This window comes from Drosophila willistoni, chromosome 3R, assembly GCF_018902025.1.
Source record: "Drosophila willistoni isolate 14030-0811.24 chromosome 3R, UCI_dwil_1.1, whole genome shotgun sequence".
Classification (NCBI taxonomy): Eukaryota; Metazoa; Arthropoda; class Insecta; order Diptera; family Drosophilidae; genus Drosophila; species Drosophila willistoni.
The window spans coordinates 32,417,343-32,445,237 of NC_061086.1; the positions used below are offsets into that span (position 1 = coordinate 32,417,343).

The 27,895-nt window shown below is 37.4% G+C and overlaps 1 protein-coding gene across 1 annotated transcript; it reads left to right on the forward strand.

Moving 5' to 3' along the window:
- Positions 1–944: 944 nt before the first annotated feature.
- LOC6649829 (G protein-coupled receptor kinase 2) lies at positions 945–27,264 on the forward strand. The gene is made up of 11 exons (XM_002072234.4): positions 945–1,567; positions 23,438–23,533; positions 23,603–23,723; positions 23,799–24,428; positions 24,488–24,593; positions 24,661–24,850; positions 25,709–25,957; positions 26,029–26,186; positions 26,261–26,470; positions 26,548–26,811; positions 26,879–27,264. Exons 1-11 carry the CDS (start codon positions 1,516–1,518, stop codon positions 26,969–26,971), a joined length of 2,169 nt encoding a protein of 722 aa, XP_002072270.1. The 5' UTR covers positions 945–1,515; the 3' UTR covers positions 26,972–27,264.
- Positions 27,265–27,895: the final 631 nt, after the last annotated feature.

Genomic DNA, 27,895 nt, shown 5'->3' on the forward strand with positions numbered 1-27,895 from the left:
CAAAATATGCTGTGGCTTTACCCTCCTTTTGGCCTCTATATCTCTTGAGATTGTTGTCAGTGTCAGGCCCAACCACAATAAACACACACTCTCTCTCACACACACACACTCACTCACGCAGTGTGCATACGCAGAGCTCTTTTGTCACAAACAGGTGACAAAACAGGTACACGTAGGCATAACATCTACTAAAAGACGATACAGGAACGTCAGCCCAGAATCCAGAATAAGACTTGCTTCAGACTGCTTTCAGAAGACTTAACCATGGCAGGCAGATTGAGACTTGAAATGTTAAAGTGTTGTTGAAATTTTTCGAGCACAAAACAGCCCACACTGTGGCCAGTCAATCCAAAAATGGTAATAACTGGTCCAGTTTCAATTCGCAAATCGACTCCATTGAAAGAGTCAAGAAAAGATTATCTTTCTTGTAACTTTATCCAAGTCAAATACATTTTAATGCAAACCAATTTGATAATTAACTCGTCATCATAAATAATTGTCTCATGACTAATACTAAACTTGAGCCGTTTGTCGATTATAAGTCTAAGATTCTTTTGGGTCTACATATATCAAATTAGTTGGAATTTCATTTTCGGTTATTTACATAAGTTTCGCTTGCTTTATGACGTCTGTTGTAATCAGTATTCCCAAAGACGTACATAACTGTTATATATAAACATACATACATATGTATATAAAGAACAAAGTATTGTTAATTTAATAGTCATTACTGCTGCTTTAGTCCCAATGTGCAATTTGGTTGAGCTGCTTGAGTAAGGACTTTGTGGTTTCATTAGCTTTATTCAAATGCTTTCAGCTGTCGATTTCAAGATGAATTTAATTTTTTTTATACAAATTTAGAAATTTGTTATGCCTAATCCAATTAACTAACATATATATTTTTTCCTTTTTTTTCTTCTACCCAAAATACTTTCGTTACAGCAGAATCTTTTGATCAAATTCCATACAATTGTAGAAGGCGGCAGAAAACTAACTACCCACACATACGCACAACACACGCACACACTCACACATACTGATTGAAATTCAATCAAGCTAAAGCTTTTGTGTGGAATCGACGACGACGACGACGGCAAGAATATTTTTTAAATTCTGCAAATTCCGAACCTTGAAACTAAATGACGCCTGTGTCTATAACAAATTTTTCACATACCACAACGCTGGACCCAAGACGACGGTTCAAAATTATTAGCCAACCATTTGTAGACTTGCAAATTTAGAAGCCCAAGAAGGAAATAGAAAGAAGCCAGCCCAAAAAGCAACAGGAGAGAAGCCAGAGAGGAAAGGAAAAGGAATTTAGGCTCAGCACAAACGAAGGAAAGCTAGTGAATCTACATCAAAAGCACAATCCTTCTACAGGCGCACAACAGCAGCAACAACAACAACAAGAACAACAACAATAAGCAACACAGAGTTGAGAGCGACGTGTTGTGTGTGCAACAATTTTTTCAAGAGCGCCAAAGGATTCATTAAAAAACCGCCAACCTGGAACTAATGGAATTAGAGAATATTGTGGCCAATACGGTCTACTTGAAAGCAAGAGAAGGTAAGTGCAAGTGTGTTAGTAAATTAAGGACCAACAACAAAAAAAAAAAAACTATATAGTACGAACTTTATCCTCATCCCAAAATGAAATGGGGGCGCGTGCTGTAGTGTTGTCACCTTGTCATCGATTTTTCCTCCTTGAGAGAATGCGGGGGAGCGCAAAGTGGTTGGGCATGTTAATTGTCAGATTTACTTTACTTGTTTTTTTTTTGTATTTGTTTTTTGTTCTTTTTTTTTATTTCGCTTGTTGTTTCCTCTTTTTTGCGCGTGGCTTTTGAAAGGGAAAGTGGAGAGGGAGGGAGCAGCAGCTGAAAACGCCTGGAGCTGTGCTTTATCTAAAGTTAATGAAGCGTTAAATGTTTGCGCTCCAGCAACTTATTCATTTTCATGGTTCATGTTACAAGCTTTAAGTGCTCTATTGGACTGTCTCGAAAAAAAAACCCACTTACCATGTTCCCTTATCGAGGTCACACTTCAATTGCAGGACTTTCATGCCAAAAAAAAAACTTTATACAATCAGCCCCTATCTTGGCCTTCGACTTTGCATCCCCGCCGCTCCCCTCCCCGCCCCTTTAATTTCAGTGTCATCTTCTTCTATTGTTGGGGGCGCCATTGTTCTGTTGTTTATTCAAAAAAAGTTAAACTTTAGCGATTGAGAGTATTCAACAAATTTATGCAAAATTATGCATCGACTCAAAGGTCATCATAGTAGAAAATAATTTTCCAATACACACGCCCGAGAGCGAAGCCATAAAAGGAATAGAGATTGCTTTTCTGTTCTAAACATATCTAAAAGATTGTAAAGAGATCGAATTTCTAAGATTAACCAGATTTCTTAGGAATGAAAAGGAAATGACTTCTAAAGAAGAAATATGGTTCAGCTTTTTTATTTGATACTTTTCGAGCTAACCTCGCGTTTGTGGCATTCTGTGGGCTTTGATGTTATTGCATAGACCATTCTTTTGCATTCGCACAATCAAATATTTCATTTTGATGTTGTTTATTTTATTGTTGCCAAGCTCTCGACATACACTACCTATGTAGGTTTGTATGTACGTATGTACGTCCTAGTAGATACATTTGAATTTGTTTTCGTTTCGTTCAGGCCGCTGTCGTTGCCGTCGATGCCTCAACAGATTTAAATGACAGAAACGTGCACAAAATTTCAATTTGTAGTAATGTAATATTTTAGAGTTGACTTTGGGAATGTGCAAAAGGCAATGGGAAAAAGTGGTAACGCGCGGGAGGCGCAACTGGAAGAGAGTAAATCGAAAGGGGCTTGTCTTTTTTATATTTCGCAATGCCTTTTTACTTGCCTAGGGCATCATATCTTTGCATACATACTTGCCTAGCCATACATTTTACGAGCCACAAAAAAATGAAAAGAAAAATAAAAGCGAGTTTGTTTTCCCATATTTAATAAAGACTGTGCTGGAAAAAAGAACTCTACACTTTCCTTTGGCTTTGAACTAGGAATGAGGCAATTGCATAGTACGAAAATGACACGTTAACGAAAAGCGGAAAGGAAATGTTTGTAGTTTGCTTCTAAACTCAGACTAACTTTGATCTCCTGCCTTTTTTCAAGTGTCGAAGTTAAGTTTGAAGTCTTGAGTTTTCTATACAGTCCTAAGATTCAAGGAAACAACTGGAACTCAGATACCATAAAATCAAATCGCAGCATTTGAACCCACAGCCGAAGCCGCTGGCATCAACAAGAAAATCCATTCGCATAAAATCTCGGTTTCCTTACACTTTTGTCTGCCTGCTTGGAAAAGTTATTGCTAAATTTTATGCTTAAGCATTGTCGAATTTTCTTTTTCCCTTGGTTTTGTTACGGCGAAAGGATGCAAATACATGAAAATGAAATTTATTCGCGTCCTCGAGCTTTATGATTTGTGGGCTTGATACAAATTTGTTAAAATATGAATTTGACCATGAAATGCGGTGTGGCTTTTTTTTAGGTATATGTCAGCTGTCAGTGGTCGCTCTCTATCGCTCATATGCAAAGGGATCACACACAGGGTCAACTGACGATTGCCTACGTCATTCAGACGCTGCACTGCGTCACAGATCCGGCGGCGGCGGCGGCGTTGCTCGCTTATCGCCAATACACACTCATTAGAGTCGTTTTTGATATGAATATGTGTGTGTGAGTGTGTGTGTTTTTTTCCTTCCTTTTGGCGATAGCCAATACTAAGCTTCGACATAATGTAGCCACGCCCCAGTCAAAGAATTTCTTAATATTTATTTTTAGCATCTTTTTATGTTTATTTAAAACAATTGCGTTGACTAATTGAATGCAATTCAAAGATGGTTGCTCAAATCCCATTATCTTCTTTTCAACTTTGGCATTGTGTTTGCATTGTTAGTTGGTTTTCTCTTTCCATGCCACAAAGCTCTGCTTCTCGTCTAATGCTGCTACTTTTGTTGCTTCTTCATATTGCGCATTTAAAAAATGACAACGCATTAAAATGGACGTAGCAGCAAGAAAGAAGAAAAAAACTTCAATATAGAATTGGACCTACCCTAGTTTTGTATTCAAAAGTCTCTTTGTTGCATCATTCCGTTTTCTGCTGACATTTCAACAAAGTCCACGACAATATAGAAAATTCCTTAATAAACCTGAAAAAGTTTAATCCGTGAATTTTAGAATTTAAAACATTTCTCTTCTAGCAAACTGTGCAACATATTTTGTCGACTTTTAATATAACATTTTAACCTAGTCGAGTACAGGGTATAAAACTAAAAGCTGCGACGACGACAACATCGACCAACAGTCGCCCAACGGCGCATAAATTTCGCCCTTAATGCCATCCCATAATGCTGATTATGCTCGAGAAGCTGAAAATGGAGCCAGAAGCAGCATACCAATTCCAAAGCCCCCCGCCACCACCTGCTAACGTCCTGCCCTCCCCTGCCCTGCCCTGCCCTGCCCCTCTTACATACACCATTTATAGTTAGAATGAAGTGAAAAATTTAATTTGCCTTCGCTGTTGCTGTTGTTGCTGCTGCTGCTTCTGGGTGTTATTCCCACTGCGCTTGGCTATCTATAAACAATGAAATTTATAGCGTATTAAAAAAAAAAAATAAAGAAAAAGAAAAAGAAATCCCCTTTGCAGCAGCTAAAACGAGATTTAAAATGAAAAGTTCTTCAACATAATCTCGATTAGCCAATAGCCTTTAGACCAAGTTCATGACTCAAATGCAGTTTAGTTTTATTATCTTGACACAAAATGCAAAATTATGTACACAAATTAATTAACTTGATCAATTTTAACTTTAAATTCGAAAGGGTTTTTAGTGCCGTGAGGATTTTATTAGGTTATCATCTGTTTGGAATGATATGCCACTCGAGCTAATGAATCTATTATAGCAAATAACTTTCCAAACTAAGCAAATTGTTTTAAAACATAATTCATAACTTTTTCTAGTAGGTTTTGGGTCCTTGTATACTCCCAAATGCTTAAATGCTTTGGACTATGAAATTAAATTTCTAATCGCTTAATTAAAAGAAAGTTTCAACACACACAAAGTCTGTTTTTTTTTGTCTATTGTCATGGCGAATTTTTTAATTATAGAGTAAAAGCGTTTGTCGCTCCTCTAGCCTAATTTCCATTTGGCTTTTGCTTTTGTTGTTATTGCAGGTGCAATTTCCCACCAGTCATCCTACCATTCACCTACATGGGTTCTAGCTAGCAGGTCATTGGCCCCGTTGGTCAACAACTCGCCTTGGGCTTGTGCTTCGGCCTGGGCCTGGGCATGGACATCACATGGACAAGCCGCGTGGGCAACAGCAGAAAGTAGAAAACGGCAGAAAACACGCAAATTCATTTGGAGTGGTCGGTTGGTCGGCTGTTGCTTTTACTCTTTTTATCGGACTTAACAAGCCTTTAGTTATGTTGTATGCTAAACAGTTAAGAATCTAGTTGTTAATTATCGCACGCAATCTAACAAAGGAAATACAACCAGCTTGGCCAGCTTGGAGGCGTGTACACACACACACACACATACTGGCACACAACAATCGCACACTCACATGCTCTAATTAAAGGTAACTGCTAGTCTGTCTACTCAGTCAGCTCGTCAGTTTGGTGGGTCGGTATGTTTCTCTTCTTAACTGCAGGCATTTATCAACATGCTGATGTCGGTTTGGTTGGTCGGTCGGTCGGTTGGTCGGTCGGTTAATTAGTTAGTTGGTACGTTGTTATGTCCATGTCCTGCCAGTTGGGGGGGTGGGCCTTATGCCTTATCAGTTGGAGTCAGTTGCTTTTGGTTGCTTGTCGTTGCGGTGCGTGGTTCGAGGTTGCTTATCTGCAGTTGCAGCACGTAGCATACACAATGACGGAATCGAATGGGAAGCTGTTTTTCTCATGCATCCTTGTGTTGCATTGTGTTGCCTTGTCATTGTTGCCATGCAGTGACCCAATTTGCTGTCGAAACGAAAGCAACATCATCAGATATTCCGCTATTTGTCTGGTAATTGCAATCAAAACGATTGTTGTTTCGCAAATTGAAGACTTGCAAGCATTGATTGGCATCAAATGTCATGTGATAAGCAAGAGAATCATTCACATGATTGTTGCAAGAAAATCCCTGTTGATTTTAATCATATGCAAAACGTTGTCAATAAAAAAGCTTTTAATGTCAAACAGATTAGCAAAACAATCCCCCAAGATTTAAATACATATAAAAGATAAAGTAATATTGATTGGCATTGCTACGACATAAAAAACAGAGATTTTCTTCTAAATTATGCCGAATATTTTGCACTCTCTCTTATGAAATCGAATAACTTAAACAATTTATCAATTTCAAATACTTAAGAGTGTTTTGCAAAATATTTAATGATCAATTAGATGTTGGCCTTAACTTCAATTGTTTTTGTTTGCTTCCCAATATTGGTAACTGAGTATGTCTGCTACAATCTTAATTCCAAATGCCAGCCCCCACAAGGTATTGTATGTTAAAAGTTTATTTGCTTATTGGAAAAGGAGAACAAAACAAAAAAAAAAATGTTATTTATTATTTCTTGTTGCTGCCACTGCCGCTGCTGCTGCTGCTGTTGAGGGAATTGAGAAGATTGCCTTTAAAATTGAATATCAACAAGAGAAGGCGAACAAAAAAAAAAAAAAAAAGAAACCCGGTAGCCCCTTGTGTGGATTGATGTTATTCTTGGGGCTTGCTGTTGCTGCCGCCTTCTATTTGCACATGAGAAGCAAATTGTTCTCTGACGTCGGCAAATAACACAGAAATCTTAAACCAACCACAAAAAAAAAACAAAAAAAAAACACATTTATTAATAATAATAACAATAACAAGAAAATGTCGATACGACGACCTCATCGCATGTTTCAGTGACGACGCTCACTTTGTTGCTGCTGCTGCTGCTGCGTCAGCAAATGAATATTTAATCGAAATATTTAGCTCTCAACTCGTTGGCGTATACGTAATATGTGAAATACAAGTGTTTATTGGGTTCTCTCTGTAAAGTCATCTAGACAAAGACTGACAAATCACTATGAGTTTGAGTTTAAACCAAAAGTTCTTCACAAAACATGCATTTGTATGATTGACTGTCATTTCAATTCATTTCAATTGTTTCTGCTACATCAAGAACAACCCTCGCATAAGTATGTGAAATTGCCTCTCTCCCTTATCTTTCATATGCTACCCACGAAATGTTAATCGGAGTGCGCGTGTGTGTGTGTGTGTGTGTAAATTCAATCTATTCACTTTTGTTGCCCAAAAATAATAATCAAACAAAAGAAGCCGCCGTCGACGTCGACTTTTGGCTGCTGCTGCTGTTTCTGCTACTGTTTTAATGTTTGAGGCAAATAGCATCTGACCAGACCGGCGGATAAGCAAATCAACTTAAGCGCCATTAGCTTGCCACGAGCCCGCAGCGAATAGAAATTGGAGGCCATAAAGCAAATTTATTGATTGTTTTGACAATTAATGTTTTTCTCCCTGTCTCTCTCCCCTCTCTCACTCTCTGTTGCTTAATTTTATTTTGTTGTGCATTATTTATATGGCTAGGCAAATACACAATTTTTGAACGAAATGTTGAATATTAATTTATATTTATTATGTATGCATATATTTATTGTTGTTATTAGAAGAATGGAGACTGCAACAGAGCACAAACAAACGAACGAACGAACGAACAAGCGTGCCAGACTCATAAATTAAGCGTTGCGAAAAAGTCAAAAAGTGATGTGAGAAAGGATTTTAGCCAAGGCAGGCCAAGACAAAAAAGGGCAGACTGTGATTAATTTGTCGGCGTGGCAACAACGTTGCTTCATATGAAGCATTGTATCCAAAAATGCCAGACAAAACCCAATAGACAACAAGAGCCGCTCACAGGAGGCGGTAGTCAGTGAGAGATAACTTGCTTATTTGTCTTTGTTAAGCAGCAGCAGCAGCAGCAAAGGGAGCCAACATCCATCCACATTTTCAAGGATTTCCTATGATTGATGGGCCTCAAGTCCAGTTCAGTGCGTGTTGCTTGCTTTTAGGCGCTGTCGCCTGATGTTTTACGAGCACTTTAATAACAACAATTCCAGAAACAAAAAGAGACACGGCTTAAACCAAAAACAAAAGCAAAGAACCAAAGAAAGTAAGAGAATGCCAGTAACTTCCTAGTCACTCTAGATCTCCTTTTTTTTGTTTTTCGGGGCGTGTTTTATATGATGGCTGATTTTATGCTTGCGTCTGCCATGAAAATGTAAGTGTCGTAGTGAAAATTTTTTGCTGATGAAAGAAAAGTGAGTTATACGTTATATATGTACCTACATATGTATGTCGAATGCACATTGCCTGCTATGCAGTGATAAATAATTCACAAAAAATTCAATAAATATTGCCAATGAATTATTTAGACTTTATGCATAACAGGATTCGTTTATTTTAGAGTTTTTCTATGATATTTTGTCTTTAATCTTATGTGATTATTTTAATGAAGTCACAAACTGTCAAGTATTCTACATTAGAGTAAATCTCTTAAACAAAATATAACTTTCTACATCACATAATGATCTTAAACACAAACATTAAACCGAATTCGAAACCTAAAGTAAACAAAATTGCTACGAGAATTCTAAGAAAAAAATATTTAAGACCACTGTGAGAGCAAAAATTTGTTCACTGTGATATATGAAGAAAGCGAGAGGAATTCTCTATGCTGCTAACTCACTGAGTGACAACGTGTCGTATGCGCAATTTTGCCTTATAAAAATGACAGCATTTCAGGTTGTCATTTTGCGATTCTCAGCCGCGTTTCGCATATCAATTTCAATTCACCAGCAGCAGCAGCATAGACGACATCCATTATCCAACTATGATATATGCATCACACACACACTATACACACACACCACCAGGTGATGCCACAACAGAGCAGCGGCTTTAATTTCTACTAATGTAACGCAGATCTTTACACTTCATTGATTGCCAAATGTTGCAGCAACAGTTGCAGGCAGACTTCAAATGTTGTCAACGACAACGACAACGACAACAATTCCCCAAGGCAAATAAATAAATAAATAAATGTCAACCAAAGGTAAAATCCGCTGAGCCTTAAAAGCAATTATAAAATGCAACGACAGCTAAACTTGTGCCTCTGTTTCTGTGTGTGTGTGTGTGTGTGTGTGTGTGCGTGTATATATATTAGTGTGTGTGCATTGTAATTTCGATTTCCATTTAGCATTTAAATTGCATTTGCAGCTTCATAAGCATAGACAGAACAGAACAGAATAATGCCCACACGAAAGGTCCTGCCATCAGATTCAATCCCAAAAGTAAACTGAAATACAAAAATAGAAAATATAATAGAAAGCAAAGCAAAGGCTACAATAAAGAACAGAACTGATGAAGAAGCAAAATGGGAAAAATGTTGAAATTGATTTTATTTATTGATAACAAAAGCCCATTGCAAAATGCAATTTCAATTAAATTTTCCTTTACCACTAGAGCTGACGAGCTGCTGCTGCTGCTGCTGCTAAAGCTGAAGCTGCCGCAATAGTTTGAATCAGTTGTTTGATTTGGTTAGTTGCCTGCCTCGTTGGTCCCATGTGGTGGCACAACAAACGGCCATACAAATGGCAGACTCAAATTAAATTCATGACAAATAAATACAAACTACTAACACAGAGGCAGCCTCAAAATAAGCATTGACTAAGCATTTCGAGAACTCATGTTGTGACCGATTGCTGCTCGAGTCAATGTATAAGAGAGGCAAATTGTATTTGGTTGTTTAAGTTAATTAAGCTTCCATCCATTGAGTTGCAAACACAACTCTAATTATTTACGAAATCCCATTTAATTTATTGGCATTTAAGTAAATTGCAGATTTACTTTGCAACAAATTTCTTTTATTCGGGAACAAACATTAAATAGAATGTATTGTTGATTTTAAAACACCCTAAAATATCTTTAGCATTCTAGTAATCTAAATAGAACAAGCTCAAAAATTGATAAGTTCTAAGAATTCATGGATGTCTCATATAATAAACACACAAGCTTTTTCTTCCTAAGAATCTGGGGAATTAGTTGGGCTCTAAAATACATATATGTATAATTAATTCGTTATGCAATATGGATTTTGGCAATAGTAAATGCAATTGCACGCATACATACACACGTGTTTAGGTATTTGAGCATGCACAACACTGCGTATGAGTGCTTTGTACGAGTATGATTATGTATGCGACATGTTGGATGCCTATGTAGGTATTTATGCATATAGCTGGCACTTGGCTGGTTTTCACTGATTATGCGAATTTAATTATAATTGCTGCTTACATCTCGCCTAATGCGCTTAATGTTCAATTGTAAACCAACCACAACCACTCCCTCTCCCACTCCCACTCCCACTTTAGTCAGAAGCAGAATCAGTCCCTAACGTTCTTTTCTCTTCATGAATGCGAGCACTCGTGCATCACTCTTATGTCATATTATATAGCGGAGAGCATAAGCGGCTTGACATATTAGAATAGCGTTGATAATGTTGTTGTTCTTGTCTTTGTTATTGTTGTTGTTGAGGGTGCTGTCAATGCATTTTGCACATTGCATATTTGCTTTGCTACTTGACAGCGAGCTGTCGTAATGGGAGTAGAAAAGATGGGCGACTGAATATGATGGTGGGGTTAGACAATGTATTGTTGTTTGCACTTTACAGCATTATATATTGTAAAAATAGCAATGCATCATAAGAAAGGCGTATCGTATAACCCGATCGGAGTACTGACAGAGAGCCAAAAAGCTGATAAGCCATCACGTTTTATCATAATCCACATATGAACAAACAACAACAATCAAGAATAATGTTTACAACATTTTTAATTAATTTTTTGTTTTAATTAACTGTCAGCTGTCTGTCTATCAATTGTTATTAGTCTTTGACTCGTTTATGTTTATGTTTTCAAATACAAATTAAGCAAACTGTTTGTATTTATTTATTGTACATTCATTAAATGTGTTTGTTGTATTCTACTCATATATTAAATATTCAATGCGAATTTCAAATTGGCCAACACTTTGGCTGTTATCTAATTTATGCAGCAAAGCCAATCGAACAATTCTAACCAGAGAACAAGAAAGAGAGGGAGAGAGTGTTGTAATCTCATAATTTAAGCCATTTATTTGCTGTAGGTGAAAGTTTACAAAGTGTTTTTCTCTTGCTATAGATTATAAACATATAGAAAAGCTATTTAAAGTTTGCAGACCATGCCAACGCCTTGCATTCTCCTCTCCTCCTCTCTGTCCATACATAGTGCATCAATCTTTCTCATATCTGGTGTTCGCTCTTTGGAAAATCTCATTTATATGCTTGGTCAATAGTTTGTAATCCCGGCAATCGGTTGGTAGTTTGTATATTGCTTATGCTGTTTGACTGCATTCATTTTTCAACCGAAATTCGTTTAACTAGACATGCAAAATTGGTAAAAGGCTAGAGAAAGTGCGTAGCAGCATAAAGGAGAAATTGAACCTGTTGGAGTCATTAATCAAGGCAAAAAATAAATAAATCTTCTGTTATGATAAGGCAAAATGCAAATGCATTGAACAGCAGCAGCAAAAGCAAACATCAAACGGCTTGTAGAGCTGTCAACTGAGCTGAATCAACACAAACGGGCCGAAACGGGGGCCAACATTCAACGTGGGAATGCGGCATCTGTGTACTCATTTTTATCGACTTTTGGTTAGTTGTCGCCATCGGTCTGTCTCTCTGTCTGTCTGTCTGTCTGTCGGTCTGTCTAACTGGCTGTAGGTGTGTATATCTAGTCAGCTGCTGCTGCTGCCCAAATGAAATCTGTTAAAATGTTTTGGATAAAATGTAGCGCATTTAATTGACTCTCTGACTATTTGGCTATCTGACGGTCTGTCTGTCTATCTGTACGACGACTCGACTCTGCCGCAATTAGTGTCAAGTCGCGGACACTGATGAGCTGCCAATGAGGGCAACTAATAAAATTCATTCATAAATAATTCAATCGAAACGTCGCACAGACAAAACCAAACCATAGAGCATACATATTATATATATACTTATATGTATATAAAGGAGTCGCAGTGGCAATTTATAACAATTTCGCATGCGCCGTCAAGTCAGCGACAAAGCAACAAAGCAACAATACGAAAATTGTCCGATTTAATTGATTTGTATTGAGATACAGGCGACATATACATATAATATATGTATATATCTAATCGCGTTTGCATTTGGGTCTTTTAATATATGAATGAGCATTGTCAAATTGGCGTAGATTGAGAATAATTGTTGCTAAGTTTTTTGTTATTGTTATTAATATTCTTGCTTGTTTATGTTTCGAATTCTGAATTGTATGTTTCTATCTGGCTTTGCCTTTGTTATAACCTTGAGGCATAAAACGCTTGAGTGCACTTTTCGTCACTTTTCTACTAGCTTAAGGGTATAATTTATGCAAAGGCCATCAAAAAATCAACATGGCCATATCAAAACAAGGCCCTTTCCTGTGTTACTTTTGTGTGCTGATAACTCAGCCAAACAGCAGCTTGCCGCTGTCATCCAGTAGACACACATTGATAACATACTTATTAGATATTTATCAACATTAATCCAATAGTATATCAAAAATAATAATAGTCATAATGATAATAATGGATAATTGTCATTAGCAACCACTGGGACAAAGCTAAATGTATGGTTTTCTGTTTTTTGCAAAATAAATGTCATATATATATTTAATCCTTAACCATTGGAAACTAATTTATACAGTAATCAAAGTTTTTAACTTTAGACGTATATATTTATGCCTTTAGCAGATAAAAAAAAAAAACATATTCTAACCGAGTGTTTCATGTACATACATACAACAACATTTTTCATTGCAACTAAATACTTTTTTAAACAAATAAAAAAAAAAGGAAGGCAATTAGATGACAAACTAGTTTGGCGAGACATAACCAACTGCATGTTGTGTCTCTGTGTGTGTTTGTGTGTGCGTGTGGGTTTGCAGTACAAAGAAAAGTAAAAAAAAAACATATTCAGTTAAAGAATCGGTTTCTGGATATCTCCTATGTCAATATTCTTTTGAAAATCTTTACTGAAATAAAGACCAATGTGTAAATTATTTCAACCTAATTTATATAAACACTTTTAACAGTTCCTGTTTTCTTTTTGCAAAGAGTGGACAATGTCCAAAACACTCGGTAATACCCTGGAAGTATTCAAAGCGTAACGGCGAAAACATTTAAGAAATTCATTTTACTGACGTTGAAATATGCAACATTTTGACAAATGCTTTGACAGCTGCAATGCAAAAGGCTTTTTTCGCAAAAGGCTGGCCTAGAGATTTCTGGGGCCAGCTTCCTCTCTGCAGCGAGTGCGTTGGCCTAATGGCCAGTGAATAAAAAAATTGTAGCAGCACGTTTGAACTGTCAACGTTTTGGCAAAGAATTATTTAAATTATGTATAAACTACTCTTTGAGCAAAAGTTGTAATGCCAGACACGCGCCATGTGTTGCTGCTTTGTTTTGCATTTAGTTTTGTATCAGAAGAAGTTTGTTTCTTTGGCATTTTCCCTTCGAACTTTACGAATTGTTGTTGATTGTTTTTAGCTTTTCGCAGTTTTTGTGTATTTTCTTTGTTTTCTACGTTAGCTAGTGAAACGTGCAATGACTTCAAACCAAAAAGAAAATCTAACTAAACGCATCTGCGCTTAAAACTCCATTCGAGGAGGGACATTTTTGCTTTTGCGGCATTGCATTAATTTAACACAAAAAGCAAAACAACCACTCAAATATCTTAAATGCCTCTCAGATGGTTGGAGGAGATCCTTTGATATTGGTTTGAAGCTGGTGTTGCCTTTCCTTTTTTGTTTCTTATCCTCTCAAATCCACGTGCCGCTGCCTGTCACTTATCAAAAGGTCAGAGCCCATGACAACAGCTCTGAATTGATGCAGGGAAGACCAAAGCTATTAATACCCTAACTTTTGGTCACTCGTTATCCTTGGCATTGAAAAGTCAGAGTATTCTCTTAACTTGACTGTGTGTTGCACACGCGGCGTATGATTAATACAATTCTTGGAATAAAAAAGCGCCGTAATTTAACACATTTATTGATTTTTATGCTGCGTCAATTTACCGTTTTGCGGTTTTTGTTTTAATGAATATAGCCTTATAGCCTTTTCATCTCTGTTCTACTTACTTTCTCCTCTAACCAACTCCCCCTTTTTCTCTCATAACTCTGCTGTGACACACAATAAATTTTCATGTTCGCGCCTTTCCATTGTTGGTTAGCATTTGTGTTTTCCTTGTTTTTGTTTTGTTTTGTTTTTTTCTGGACGTTTTGTTTGGCTTTTATGTTTATTGCAACATATTTGCGCTTATTATGAGCTCGTAACTTGACACATACGCAACAAACAACAACTGGGCCAGCAAGTCTTGGTTCATATTTATATTGTGGGATTTGTTTTTGCCTGCTTGAGTGCTGAATTAATTTTAGTTGCTCATTAGAGATGCCCAGAGAACAGATGTCAAAAACTATTCCACCCTCACAACAACGCAAAAAAGGTTAAATGCAGAACATTAAGGAGCAAAAAAAGACCAGCAGAATTATCTAGCCAATGGATAGACACGACTTTGGCTCATGGCCAGTTTTCGATTTCAACTTGTTTAACCCAAAATCAATATTAACCCAAGCTACATAAATCAACATCATTGCCAGCCGGACAAGAAGAGTCTCAAAACAAGTTGGCCAACAATATTAACTGCACTTTCTGTAGCTGCTTCCAATGATGCTTGTTATTATTAAGCAAGTTGAAAGCAAATACTAGAAAAATGAAAGGATTAAAACTGTTGAAATCATTTTATTGCTGCCACACCAACGACAAGTGGCAAAAAGCGAGAGGAGATAAAATAGAAATCGAGACAACAGAAATGAGATGAGTCTTACGGAAATCCTTACTAGTCTGTTCATATACTAATTATTATAATGATTAACTGAACCTTAGATAGTCAATTCCGCGAGTAATTACTATTTAATAATATTAATAATATTCTTGATAAAAACTTGGCAATAATTGTCAACATTTGCCGGAAGAACTGGCGGAAATCCACTATGCCAATTGAAAAACTTCTTTTGCTTTTCACTCACAATCAGAAAAATTTAATTGCAAAGTTTTATAGGCAAACAAATGTCAGTTTGAAGTAATTACAATTTCCAAGCACTCAAAACGATAATTATAATTGGCCAACAATTTGTGCTAAGCATTTAAAATTAATGTTAACCCCATTGCCATAATCCAGACTGGTCCGGCCCAAACGAATTGCCGGTAAAATGTATATTTCTCTAAAATTTCAACAGTAAGTGTTGGAAATGAAATATTCTCCAAATACAATGTCACAGGAGCAACAGCAGCAGCAGCAGCAGCTGCCACAGGCACAGCAGGAAGTCCTTGGAGTTAACTTTACTCGGTGTTCGTGTGTGCAAAAGCTAAGCTCAACCCACTCTAACATGCAACGACAATTTTCTTGAGTAGGATATGAGTTTTTCCTTATTCCTTTCGATTTTTTATTTTCTCTTTTCGTGCAATTTTTGTAATAACAACGCGAGTGGGGGCTGGAAATTATTATAACGAGAAAATGCACTTGAATGCGGCGAATAAGGTAGTTTGACTTGGTTTGGATTACTGCTTTTCCACCACCCACCACACATCCACCCACCCCAAAGGCTTTAAAAACTTTCAAGTTTCATAAATTTTCCGACCACCTGATTAAACGAAAGTGGAGAAAAACGTAGCGATGAAGTAATGAAAGGACGGAAAGTATAAATCAACGAATTAAAATGCTTGAGGCTTAAACTACAGACAGCGGTTAATTTCCAGACAGCACTTTAATTAAAAGGTTATTTCACTGTGGGTAGCTAGAAAAGATGATGGGATTAGGTGCTAAGAAATGTCTAGAAGAAAAGTCCAATTAGGTAGATGACTGAGAAAAAAACATTAAATCAAGTCAACATTATGAGATCCAGTTACAAACAATTTTACAATATTGAATATTTCAGCTGTAGATTGATCTTAATTGATTTGTTACACTAAACCGTTTTCGGGCTGCTCTTTAAATTGAAAAGCAAAGAAATTCAGAAATCATATAATTTTTATTTCAATTCTATTGATTTACCAATTTTGATTTCCACCCACATTCCAGTCTGTCATCATTTATTTACAACAAGCGTCACGTAGTTTCACACACACACACACGAGTGGAGAAACTTTTTGAAAAATCTATTTTATAACAAAATTCATATAGATTTGTGACTTTTCTTTTCGTTTCGTTTCTTTTTTCGCAAACCAAATAAAAGGAAAACATTTTCATGTAAAAGCTGGCGCATTGCGCCAACTAACCATACAGAAAAACTGAAAACGAACTACATACAAAGTCAGAGTTGCTCTTTGGCGCTGGCGAAGATTTAATACTCTTAAACAATTGCACAGACTTTAAATGGAATTTAAAAACATCAAATAGAAGACTTTTAGATGACTTCATTAAATTACCTTTTCATGCTACCACAATTTTTGAATCAGTTGCAAACATGGTGGCATAATGCATGTGCCACATGCTTGGGGCATGGATGAAGAAACAAAAGCCAAACCGCAATGTTGTTATTTGGAAGCGGGACACTCTGGCATGCCTGACTGGTCGTTGGTCGTTGGTCGGTGGTCGTCGTCGGCGAAGGGAAACGCTGTGTATATTTACCCAATGCTTTGGGCTTTAGTTGTTGTATTCTCTGTGCATTCAGAAACTACTATATTTGAAAGGGTATATAATGTACATTGTATATACATGTGTGTACATATGTACATGCTTTTATATATGTAGATACATGGTGTATCTTTTGTTTATGCCATGTCAGTCGTTTGTGTCAATATTTGCAGTTTGCAGTCCACACAAAAGACTCCGTTCGCCTGTGTAATTAAAAGAGATCCGTAGAGTTCATTCTTGTTGTTGTTGGCAATTTGGCTAGCGAATCATTCGAATGAAAGGGAGCCAAAATGCTTATCAACTTTTAATATTGGCCATTAGACCAGTCAGAGTCAGAACCATGGCCAAACCAGAGCCAGCATCACCACCAGCACAATATATAGAATGGTTCTTTCTCTTTTAGTTTTAGTTAGAGACGTGAACATAGAGCCCATTGTTACGATATGAGGCAAACGGGTCCACAGGTAAACCGCTTGGGAGCCATAACGTATACGCCATGTACGCCACCGAACGAACGTTTGGCCATTTCCCTTATTTTTCGGGGGGCATCTTAACGTTTTGGTTTATTGTGCGTTTTACGACATCATGTGCGTCATATAAAAACTGTGAACTGTAAGTCGTTGCCGTTGTACTTCTTCTTTGGTTGCCAGTCAGTTTATGTTCATTTATTGGTCAAGTAGCGAAACAAATTTTCCAAAGGGCAAACGATGGATACCAAAAGCCTTAGAATCATGGCCAGAAGAAGCAGATTTAAGCGAGTAAAGTAGTTATCCAACCAATATACATACATAGGCATGAGTATAAAAAGTAATTTTCTTCTATTTATTTTTTACAGGTGTAGTTAAAATGCTTTTTGTAGGCGATACTTTAAAATTGTTCAAAGGTACATTTTATTCTACAGAAAATGGATTAATATGAGAGTTATTCGATAACTTTCACCTTTGATCTCTAAGAATATAAAGAAACATCATCAACTCATGTCTCAAAGTTACAAATTTTAAAAGCAATGCCCATAAATATAATTCATCAAATGAAATATGAAGTTCAGAATTTATTTATCTCAATTTCTGTTTACCTGCAAGAATATGCAATGTCAAGCAGAATACAATAATTTACTAAAAGCAAGCACTGATTTAATTAAGTTTATAACTTGCACATTAAATTGTATTAATATTCGTTATGTTGGGTTGTTTCTCTAAAATTCTGTATACGTTTTCTAGTTGCTTTAATGTCATTTTGTGAGATATTTATTGCCATTCGACTACATCTCTATGCAATTCGTCTTTGAAATTTGCCTATGCCTCCTGTCTCTTTCTCTCGCTCTGTCTCGTTCTCTTTGTGTCATTCTGGCCATTTATCTGTCTTTGTCTCTCTGTGTTTTATTGGCCCTGCCTCAATGTTAATATGCGTTAAAGTTAATTAATTCTGTCTGACTTGTGATTCCAACTTACTTCAATATTCTTCTACATACATTTCCGATATCTGCTGATTATTTGCTACTTCCGCTCTGCTTCATTTCTATTGCTGTAATAAATTGCATTTTACGACTTTTACTGTCGATTAATTGTCTACACACAGACACACACACACACATATATATATATACATGGCATGGAAATGTACATAGTACTTATGTATATATAGACAGCAAGATCGTTGGCTATGGTGGCGTATGCGTGATTCCCACATTTTACCTTGCCATGGTAATTATTTAATAGCTCATTCTATTAATTAGTTGCGTGTGCCTCATCGTTGTCGTTGAACTGCAGTTGAATGAATATTTAAAATGTAATTATGAACATTCCGATGGCGCAAAAAAAAAAAGAAAACCATCCTCTCTGAATGATGACCTTAATGGACAATGTCCTGGGATGCTGGCCACCTTGACCAATCAAACCTACATTTGCATACATACATACATTTACCGACCACCCACCAAGCTTGTATCTATAGATGTGTGTGTACTACACGACCCCTCCCCTCCCCACCATCCCACACCTCCTACCACCCTACCTCACGTCAATGCTTTCCATTAATATGGAAATAAAAATACGTTGCGCGACTGCCAATCAAAATTTTTTCGATAGCCGACGGCGTAACTTTTATGGCTTTTTATTGTTATTTTTTTGCTCTTTTTTTATGGTTTTTTAACAGTAATAATTAATTTAATGTGCGCGCTTCGCTGTAGGTAAATGGGCTGTATACAAATCATTGACGTCTCGATGATGTTACTGACTAAGTCAAGTTCCAGTTCCAGTTCCTATTCATATTGAACATTTTAGCCATTTTCATGGAATTTTTATTTGATTTCAAAATTTCAGTTGAAATACATTTTATGATGTTTAAAATAAAACATTTTAATGTTTGTTTTATTTTTGTTTTTGTTTATTTTATGGCTTGTTATCGTCGTGAAGCGGCGCATTCAACGATTAAATAAAAACAAATATAAATGTCTGTTTGAAAATGAATTTAATGTCCTCAGTAATTAGACCTACTATAAAAACTGAAAAAGGCAAAAAAAAAAAAAACAAATTTTACAACTTGAAACGAAATAAATTCCCAGAACAATTTGCTTGAAAAATTTGTTGAACATATTTATTTTTTAATTCCAAGAAATATTAAATTTATTAATGTGAACTTTAGTTACCGAAAAATATTTATAAATCACGTATTTTTAGAGAGATAATTGTGTACATTCAGTTAACCTACAGAAAAAGAGGATAACATTTTCTTGCAATTCTGTATCTTTTTTTACAAGCCTATCTCATTTTCGCAGTGCTCTGCTCCTTATAGGGGCATCTGCTGCTGATTAACACACAGTTAGCTTAGGACCTATGACTGGGTGTCATTTTGGGTCCAAATAAACAGTGGACAATAAATAATTGCAGTTAACAACTGTTGGTGACCAGCAGCTGAAAAATGACATCAAATTATACAAAAAACCCCAAGAAAAACTGCCGCATCCCCATCCCGAAAATGTTGGATTAGCTGGAGCAAAGGCGGCAGCGGCGACGGCGACAAAACTTGACACTTACAAATTATATCCATATACTTTCTCTGGCGTCCAGCGGGAAAATTGATCATAATGGGGGAGTAAAAAAGTTTTAATGCATGGCAATAAATTGAAGAATGTTCAATGTAAATTGTAATCTCTATTTTCCACATTCCAAGCCAATGAGGAGCATCGTTTTCTGAGCATGTCCTAATCTAGTGACAACTTGTTGAGCCATAAATTAAAGATTTTTCCTTTATACAACTCATTGCATCACTCACATCCCAAGCCGTTGCGGTCAATATAAGTTGCTTGGGTTCGTTTCGGTTAAGTAAGACTGACAAATTGCAGTTTGTGGCCACTTGACAGGATAGAAGAGAATGCTGGAGAGATGAGAAGCGAAGAACAGTGGAAAAGTAGTCGCCATTTTTCTTGTTGATTGGTTTTAATTAGAGGAACCATCGACCACAAATTAGCCTTGCCATGGCTTCATTAATAAGTTTTTATTGCTCTTTTTTTTGTGTCGTCGTTGTTGTTGTTGTTGTTGTGTTTCTTTGCGATTCACACACGACGCACGTTTCTCATCTAGTCGATATAAATAAAAGAATTGCATAATACGATTTATTTGTTTTGAAAATGTTTACTTACTGACTTTTTGCTCTTGTATTTCTTTGCCCATGTTATTTCTACTATTGTCTTCTATTGGACAAGTTTTTCCGCTTTTCTTTTTAGCCATGTGTCCCTCTGTGTGCGTGTTTCTGTTTGTGTGTGTGTGTGTGTGGGTGTATCATCTCATTGAAATGTGCCGTTGCGTCTGTTTTTACGCTTCGTCTAATAATTGCAAAAAGTTTACAAAAACTTTTCCCAAAACCTAAAAGAAACAGCATAGAAGTAGCAGGGGGAGAGGGACGAGAAGATGATGGTCGTCGGATAGGGCTGTAGTTTTCCACCAACATCGCCCAGATGGACCAAAGTAGCAGAAAGAGAAGTCAGTTGGGCATTGGCAACCCGTTACCATCTGATAAGAACTACCATAAAAAGGTTTAAAAATAATATTCCGTGTATAATTACAAAAAGAACTTATGGCAGAAAGGTTTTCATCTTCAAAGCAAAAAGGTTTTCATCACTTCATTCGACAAAACTCTCATGGTTTCCATTCATAAATGAAATATAATTAATTCTATTTAATTTATGTATGTTATCTTTGTATATTCTCAAGTTTGCTTTGCCCTATTGAGGGCTCCCTTTTCTCTTCTTTTGTGGTAAATTGAGTTGCTTTAGTCAAAGGACTATTTAAAATGGTCATTCTGATTAGTCAAGCCAAAGGTTTTCTCATCTGCATATATAAAATATTGCGTATACGCTTAGTTGACACACCTAAGAGTCTTACTTTCCAATTGTTACTCATTCTGAAAATTCTTATCTTTCTTATAAAATTCTAGTAAACTATCTCCAGATCGTATTAAGCTGCGATTGCTAAAGTATTTGTAATAGTCCCTTAACTTTTCAACTCTCGTTACCATTTCGTACCTTAATCCGTCTATATGTATACAAACATTTAATAAGTATTTGCTCTAGCGCTTAGTATTGTCAGCTAATTGTTACTTTTGATTAACTTGCCAACGAACGAATCTGACAGAGTCCACCCCAAGTCAACCGTGTGTAGGCAGCCCACGCAACGAAGAAACTTTCTTTCTCTTTGGGTTTTCATTTGGACTAGGACTTCTATATAACTTTGTGTTGGTAATTTTATTTAAGGCAACAAACTTAATTCTTCTTTGGCAAGTTAAAGGCAAAAGCTAAACAAACTCACTCACTTAGCCAGTACGACGAGAGCTGCAGAAGCAGGTAAAGCCAGCCGAGTTGCTCGTTGTTGGACAAGTTTATTCTTTTAAAGTTCATTTTTGCATATTTGCGCTGTGAGACTAAATTAAATGCTCCTCACTCAGCTCAGCTCAGCTCAGAACCCAACCAACTAACTTCGGCTTGTTGGGCTTGAGTTGAGTTAGAAGTTTTTGAGAGCGAGAGAGAGAGAGAGAGAAACTTTAAATTGAACAAATGTTTTTGCGACTGTTGCCAGTCAGAAAGCAAGCGGACTTGGCCATGGAATAGGAATATGAATAAGTGCTTAATGCTGCTGAGCAGACATGTGTGATGATTATTCACTTTCATTCATCTTCAAAATTCAACTTCAACTGCTTTTTCGCTCCTTCTCTTCCTCTTCCTCTCCCTGTCTCTTTCTATCGCTGCTCTGAAATTGCCAGCAACCACAGATGTGAAAATTTTCCAAGTACAATTACCACATGGGTTTTATGGCTGCTGTGCCACGCCCCTTATCACAAGCACAAGTGGGCAGAGTGGCATTAGAGAGAGAGAGACGGAAAAAGAGATGTTGGAAAGTATAGCATACTTTTCAGAGCACACCATTAAAGGGCAAAAATTCAACTGGCCCAAGCTCTATCTCTTGTTCTTCGACTCTACCTCTCTCTCTCTCTTTCTCTCTCTGCCTCTCTTTCTCTCAACTACATTGTAGAAAAGTTCTTCAACATTTTGTACTTGATTTGACTGCTTTTGACATTTATGCTCCTTGAAACATCCGCTTGGTTTCTCTACATTCTCCGCGTCTCTGGACATCATGTACTTAATTTCCTTGTTACATTTTATGGCTTTACTATTATCGACAGACCAAGAGCGAACAGTCATCAGGACAACGGTGGAGAGTGAGGTCAGAGAGGCGCGCACCAGTTGATAAAGTGATTTATTCAGTGTAATGAGGCTTTTGTTAAGGCGGTTCGGTGGGTCGCTTGAGCGGTCAGTTGCTCAAGAAATGAAATGAAGTGAGTTAAAATGAAATTGAAAGGCGAACGAACAGCCGATCTTAATGTGAATTGGAGATTGCAGTTTGCCGCATTTGGAGGTCTTTGCCAATCAAGATATTAAACAGACAATATTAAGCCAAGTTAAGTTTAGAACTTGAAGCCATCTAAACAATTTTTAGAGATTAAAATTCTGCTTTGTCTTTTTTATAGATTTTTAGTTTTTTTTTTGCCTTGGATTATGGTTTCAGCGAATCCAATCAATGACTGTAACTAAATTTATTTTAGTTCCAAAATAAATCAATAAATCCCCAACCTTGTTGACGAGTCTAGATGCACATTTCACAAAAAAACTAGTAAAATTGCAATGCAATGCAATTTTCTGTTCACATTTCCCCATTGGAAATATTGTTTTATGGCTTGTTGCCAGCATGATGACGTTAAACCAGACAGAGACATGCCTCTCCAAGGTATGTTTAAGTGTATGTAGGAGAGAAGGTAGATGGGTATGTACGTATGTACGTAGAAGTGGCAATCAAGGGTACAGACACCAACAATCACCAACAACAATGCTCACTTTACTCCCTACCTAGCATCTACACTTCATTCGACCTTTTGCCACCAGTCATTACAAGTGTCAAGTGTCAGTTATTGGTTTGGTCAGTTCACAATGAAGAGCAAATTCAATTGAAATATTATTTAAATCACTCTTGACATCGATGGGGGCATGGTCACTTATTATTGAGATCTAAGAGGAGAAATATAAATCGGCTTAAGAATTATATATATTTAACTTGTGTTTTATTTCATCTTTTTCTCTTGTAGGCGGTTCCGACAGCAACAAAGGAAAAAGTAAAAAATGGCGAAAAATATTACAATTTCCACACATATCGCAGTGCATCAATCTGAAAGACAAATTAGGTAAAACCACATTGATTGACCAATGGTCATTAGGGCAATTAATTCAATCGATTTGGCAATATATTGCAGATATAAGCTATGGATACGTGATAGATCAGCAGCCCATTGGTCGTGAGCTCTTTCGTCAGTTCTGCGAGAACAAAAGGCCGATTTATTTTCGCTACATTAGTTTTCTAGATCAGGTGGTGAAGTAAGTGAAGTAAAAATGAAATCCGTCCCGTCAATCCGTAATTAATTGATTAATCAACCAATTATTATTGTGTAGATATGAAATCGAGTATATTGTGAATCGGATATTCATTGGCCATGACATTGGACGTCGCTTTCTGGACATTGAGCCACAGTTGGAGCTGCGCAACGGCGGCGGTGATGGCGGGGGAGGAGGAGGCGATGCACTGGATGCGGAGACACAGGAGGAGCTGCGGCTTAAAAGTAGCAATGCCAATCCAAATCCAACTGAAACTGCTGAGACTGAACACTGCAACAAAACCACCGCCAATAAATTGAACAACATTAACAACAGCCACAATAATCATGAGAAAATTGTTGATACAAGGCATTACAACGGTGACGATGCAACTGGAAATGGTAATGGCAACGGCAACGGCAATGGCAATGGTGACGGCGATGGCGATGGCGAAGGTGACGACGAGGGCGTTGAATGCGAGGGCAGCCACAATGATGAGGGAGGCACAGCATCCAAGAAAGGCGAGGGCACTGCCGGATCTGGGGATGAACTCGTTTTGGATGTGCTGAACGATGATCTCATTGCGCAAGTGCGTAGCAAACTAAACAGCGGCGGCAAGGATATCTTTGCCCAGTGTATGAATGCAGTGAAAGCATTTCTGGCCGGTGAACCATTCAGGGAGTTTGAAAATTCCATGTACTTTTATCGGTATGTTATCCAATAAGTAAGACTCAGCAATCCACTCACATCTCTCTCTCTATCCTTAGTTATTTGCAGTGGAAGTGGCTGGAGGCACAGCCAATCACATACAAAACGTTTCGCATGTATCGTGTTCTGGGCAAAGGAGGCTTTGGCGAAGTTTGCGCCTGTCAGGTAAGAACAAAAGCTCACCCATGCTCACACATTTATATATGTACTTTCGTTCAAATCCTTTTGACAGGTTCGTGCCACGGGTAAAATGTACGCGTGCAAGAAACTGGAGAAAAAACGCATCAAGAAACGCAAGGGCGAATCGATGGTCCTTATCGAGAAGCAGATTTTGCAAAAAATCAACTCGCCATTCGTGGTCAATCTGGCCTACGCCTACGAGACAAAAGATGCCCTCTGCCTGGTGCTGACCATAATGAATGGTATGTGTACAGGCATTTTGTTTTTTGTTGTGCTTCTCCAGTGTACATAGTTCCTGTCATATTGAAAAGCTGCGGGCGAGCCAACTAGTGAGCATGCAAGAATATGGAATACTGCCAATTTCATTGATTTGATTTGATTCCCTTTGTTTGATTGTAAGCTTCGATAACCAGAATTTCATTACTGTGGGCTATTGAAGGCGAGTTTTTGTTTTTGTACTTTGATTAATTAACAAACAACAAGTATAGACCCATAGACGGATGAGGGATACTTAACATTAGTTGCATCTAATTCCACAAACTGGAATTGGTTGTTTTAAACCAACTCAAGAACAGTCAAGTCATAGAATCATTGAAAAAGTGTTCTAAACTAAGGACCTTCAACTTGATTTGCCATTCCTCACATTGTTTGAGCTAATTAAGTCTATTTACTGGTCAAACAACATTCACATATCCTTTTAGCTTTCATCTATATACACACGCATACATATGTATATAGAATGGAAATTTAAATTGGCATACGTTCATTCATTACAATGATAACGAATCAACCATTTAGCCATCCATCCATCCATTCATGTGTCCATTATTGAATTGTCATTTTAATTAAATTTCTCTTCTCATCAGCGAAAGTTGTCGCTGTGCTCAATGCCCGATTCAATTCTCAGAGCGACCTAATTCAATTTAAATACAAAAGCCACTCAGTCAGTCAGTCAGTCAGTCAGTCAATGCTAAGCTCAGCAAGTCGTAGGACTTGAAAACAGCTGTCAAGCACACAGCAGAGGCGGGGATTAGCGCGGGGGAAGGCGGCATATTGTTTGAAATTCACAATCGAAATCATTTGGTTTCCTTTTTTCGCAGGCGGCGATTTAAAATTTCACATTTACAATATGGGCGGAGAGCCTGGATTTGAATTGGAACGGGCACGTTTCTATGCCGCCGAAGTGGCTTGTGGGCTGCAGCATCTGCATAAGCAGGGAATTGTTTATAGGGATTGCAAGCCGGAGAACATCCTCTTGGATGATCATGGTCATGTGCGAATATCCGATTTGGGTTTAGCTGTAGAGATACCCGAAGGTGAAATGGTACGAGGACGAGTGGGCACTGTGGGTAAGTATCCGTATAGACTCACCTAAAGGAACCTGAGAGAAATTTAACCTTTTCATTTCAATTTTTATTAGGCTACATGGCACCCGAGGTTATCGACAATGAGAAGTATGCATTTTCCCCCGATTGGTTTAGTTTCGGTTGCCTGTTATACGAAATGATTGAGGGTCAGGCACCATTTCGGATGCGCAAGGAGAAGGTTAAGCGCGAGGAAGTTGATAGGCGTGTTAAGGTAAGATTATAATCCAAATCGCCTTAATTTAAGCAAGCTAAATATTTCCTTTATCTTTTTCTAACTCTCAATAGGAGGATCCCGAAAAGTATTCAAGCAAGTTTAGTGATGAAGCCAAATCAATGTGCCAACAGCTGTTAGCTAAGTCTATAAAACAACGTTTGGGTTGCCGCAATGGACGCATGGGAGCTCAGGATGTGATGGCACATCCATTTTTCCATTCTACCCAGCTGAATTGGCGTCGCTTAGAGGCCGGTATGCTAGAGCCGCCCTTTGTGCCAGACGTAAGTTGTTATCCCCCCACCCCACCCCACCCACCTTAAACAGATTTGATTCTAATTCTTCTTTGGTCAATTTGCAGCCACATGCCGTATATGCCAAAGATGTGCTCGATATTGAACAGTTCTCCACAGTCAAAGGCGTCAATATCGATGAATCCGACACCAATTTCTATACGAAATTCAATACTGGTTCTGTGTCCATTTCATGGCAGAATGAAATGATGGAAACTGAATGTTTTCGCGAACTAAATGTCTTCGGTTCCGAAGAATGCCCAACGCCAGATTTGCAGATCAATGCAGTACCAGAGCCGGACAAGGCGGGTTGTTTCCCCTTCAGGCGGAAGGTATGCACACACATATCTCTAACAAAAAGCAACAACCTATTAATAATTATGTATCTATTTATTTCAGAAGAAGCAACCAGCTCGCACACAGCCCATACCCATTCCTGAGCATTTGCTAACCACTAGTCACAGCGTGTCCTCAACGACGGTCGAGAGCTGATAGCATAGGATGAAGAAAGTGAATAAGCCACAACCAGATTATGACGCGAACAATGAAGATGACGACGAAGACGACGACGCAGCTCCTATCCTAGATACATAGCACAAATTGAGCTCCATTCGCCGCACAATTATCCAAATGTAATGGGGGGTATTCAATATAACATTCAACAACAACAAACAACCCAAGGAGGAGAGCCCATAATGGGTTCTCAATTTTCAGAGAATTGTATTTTGTACTGATTGATTGATTTCAACGATAACTACGTACATATACATATATATATATATATATATGTATAACTAATATTTATAAATGTTTTCGAAAAAGACTCACACACAACAAACACACAAAGAAAACTCGGTAAAGCACACACACATGTTACAGCGTTACTTAATTTAGTAATTGAATAATGCTTAAATAATTCAATGAAATTTAACAAAAGCCAACACAAGCCGCCAAATTGGCCCGTCAGTTTTTGTCATAGCACCTAAAACTTAAAAGAGAAAAAACCGTAAAAAAAAATGAATGCAATTTCACATTTGAAACACACGCACACACACACACACACATACATACATGAGACGCCAGAGAGTAACAATGTAATTTTGTAAAGTAGTTCGCTCGCCTCCCCCCCGCCCTTGTCACTGCAACGATGTGGGGGGGGGCCAAGCAGCGATGTAACACAACAAATAAATGTTCTTAGTTAGCATATGTAAGGCAAGTTAAGCAAATGTCAAAAATACTCGAGAACTTTAATGCATTTTTAACAAAAAGAAAAAAACGTAAAACAAAACAAAACAAAAAAAGAAAACACTTAAAATACAATACCAGCAAAAACATAAAAATTTGTCTCAACATTAATATTATATATGTATGTATAATATATATAATATATAAAGAACATGCGACTGGTTTTTCTTT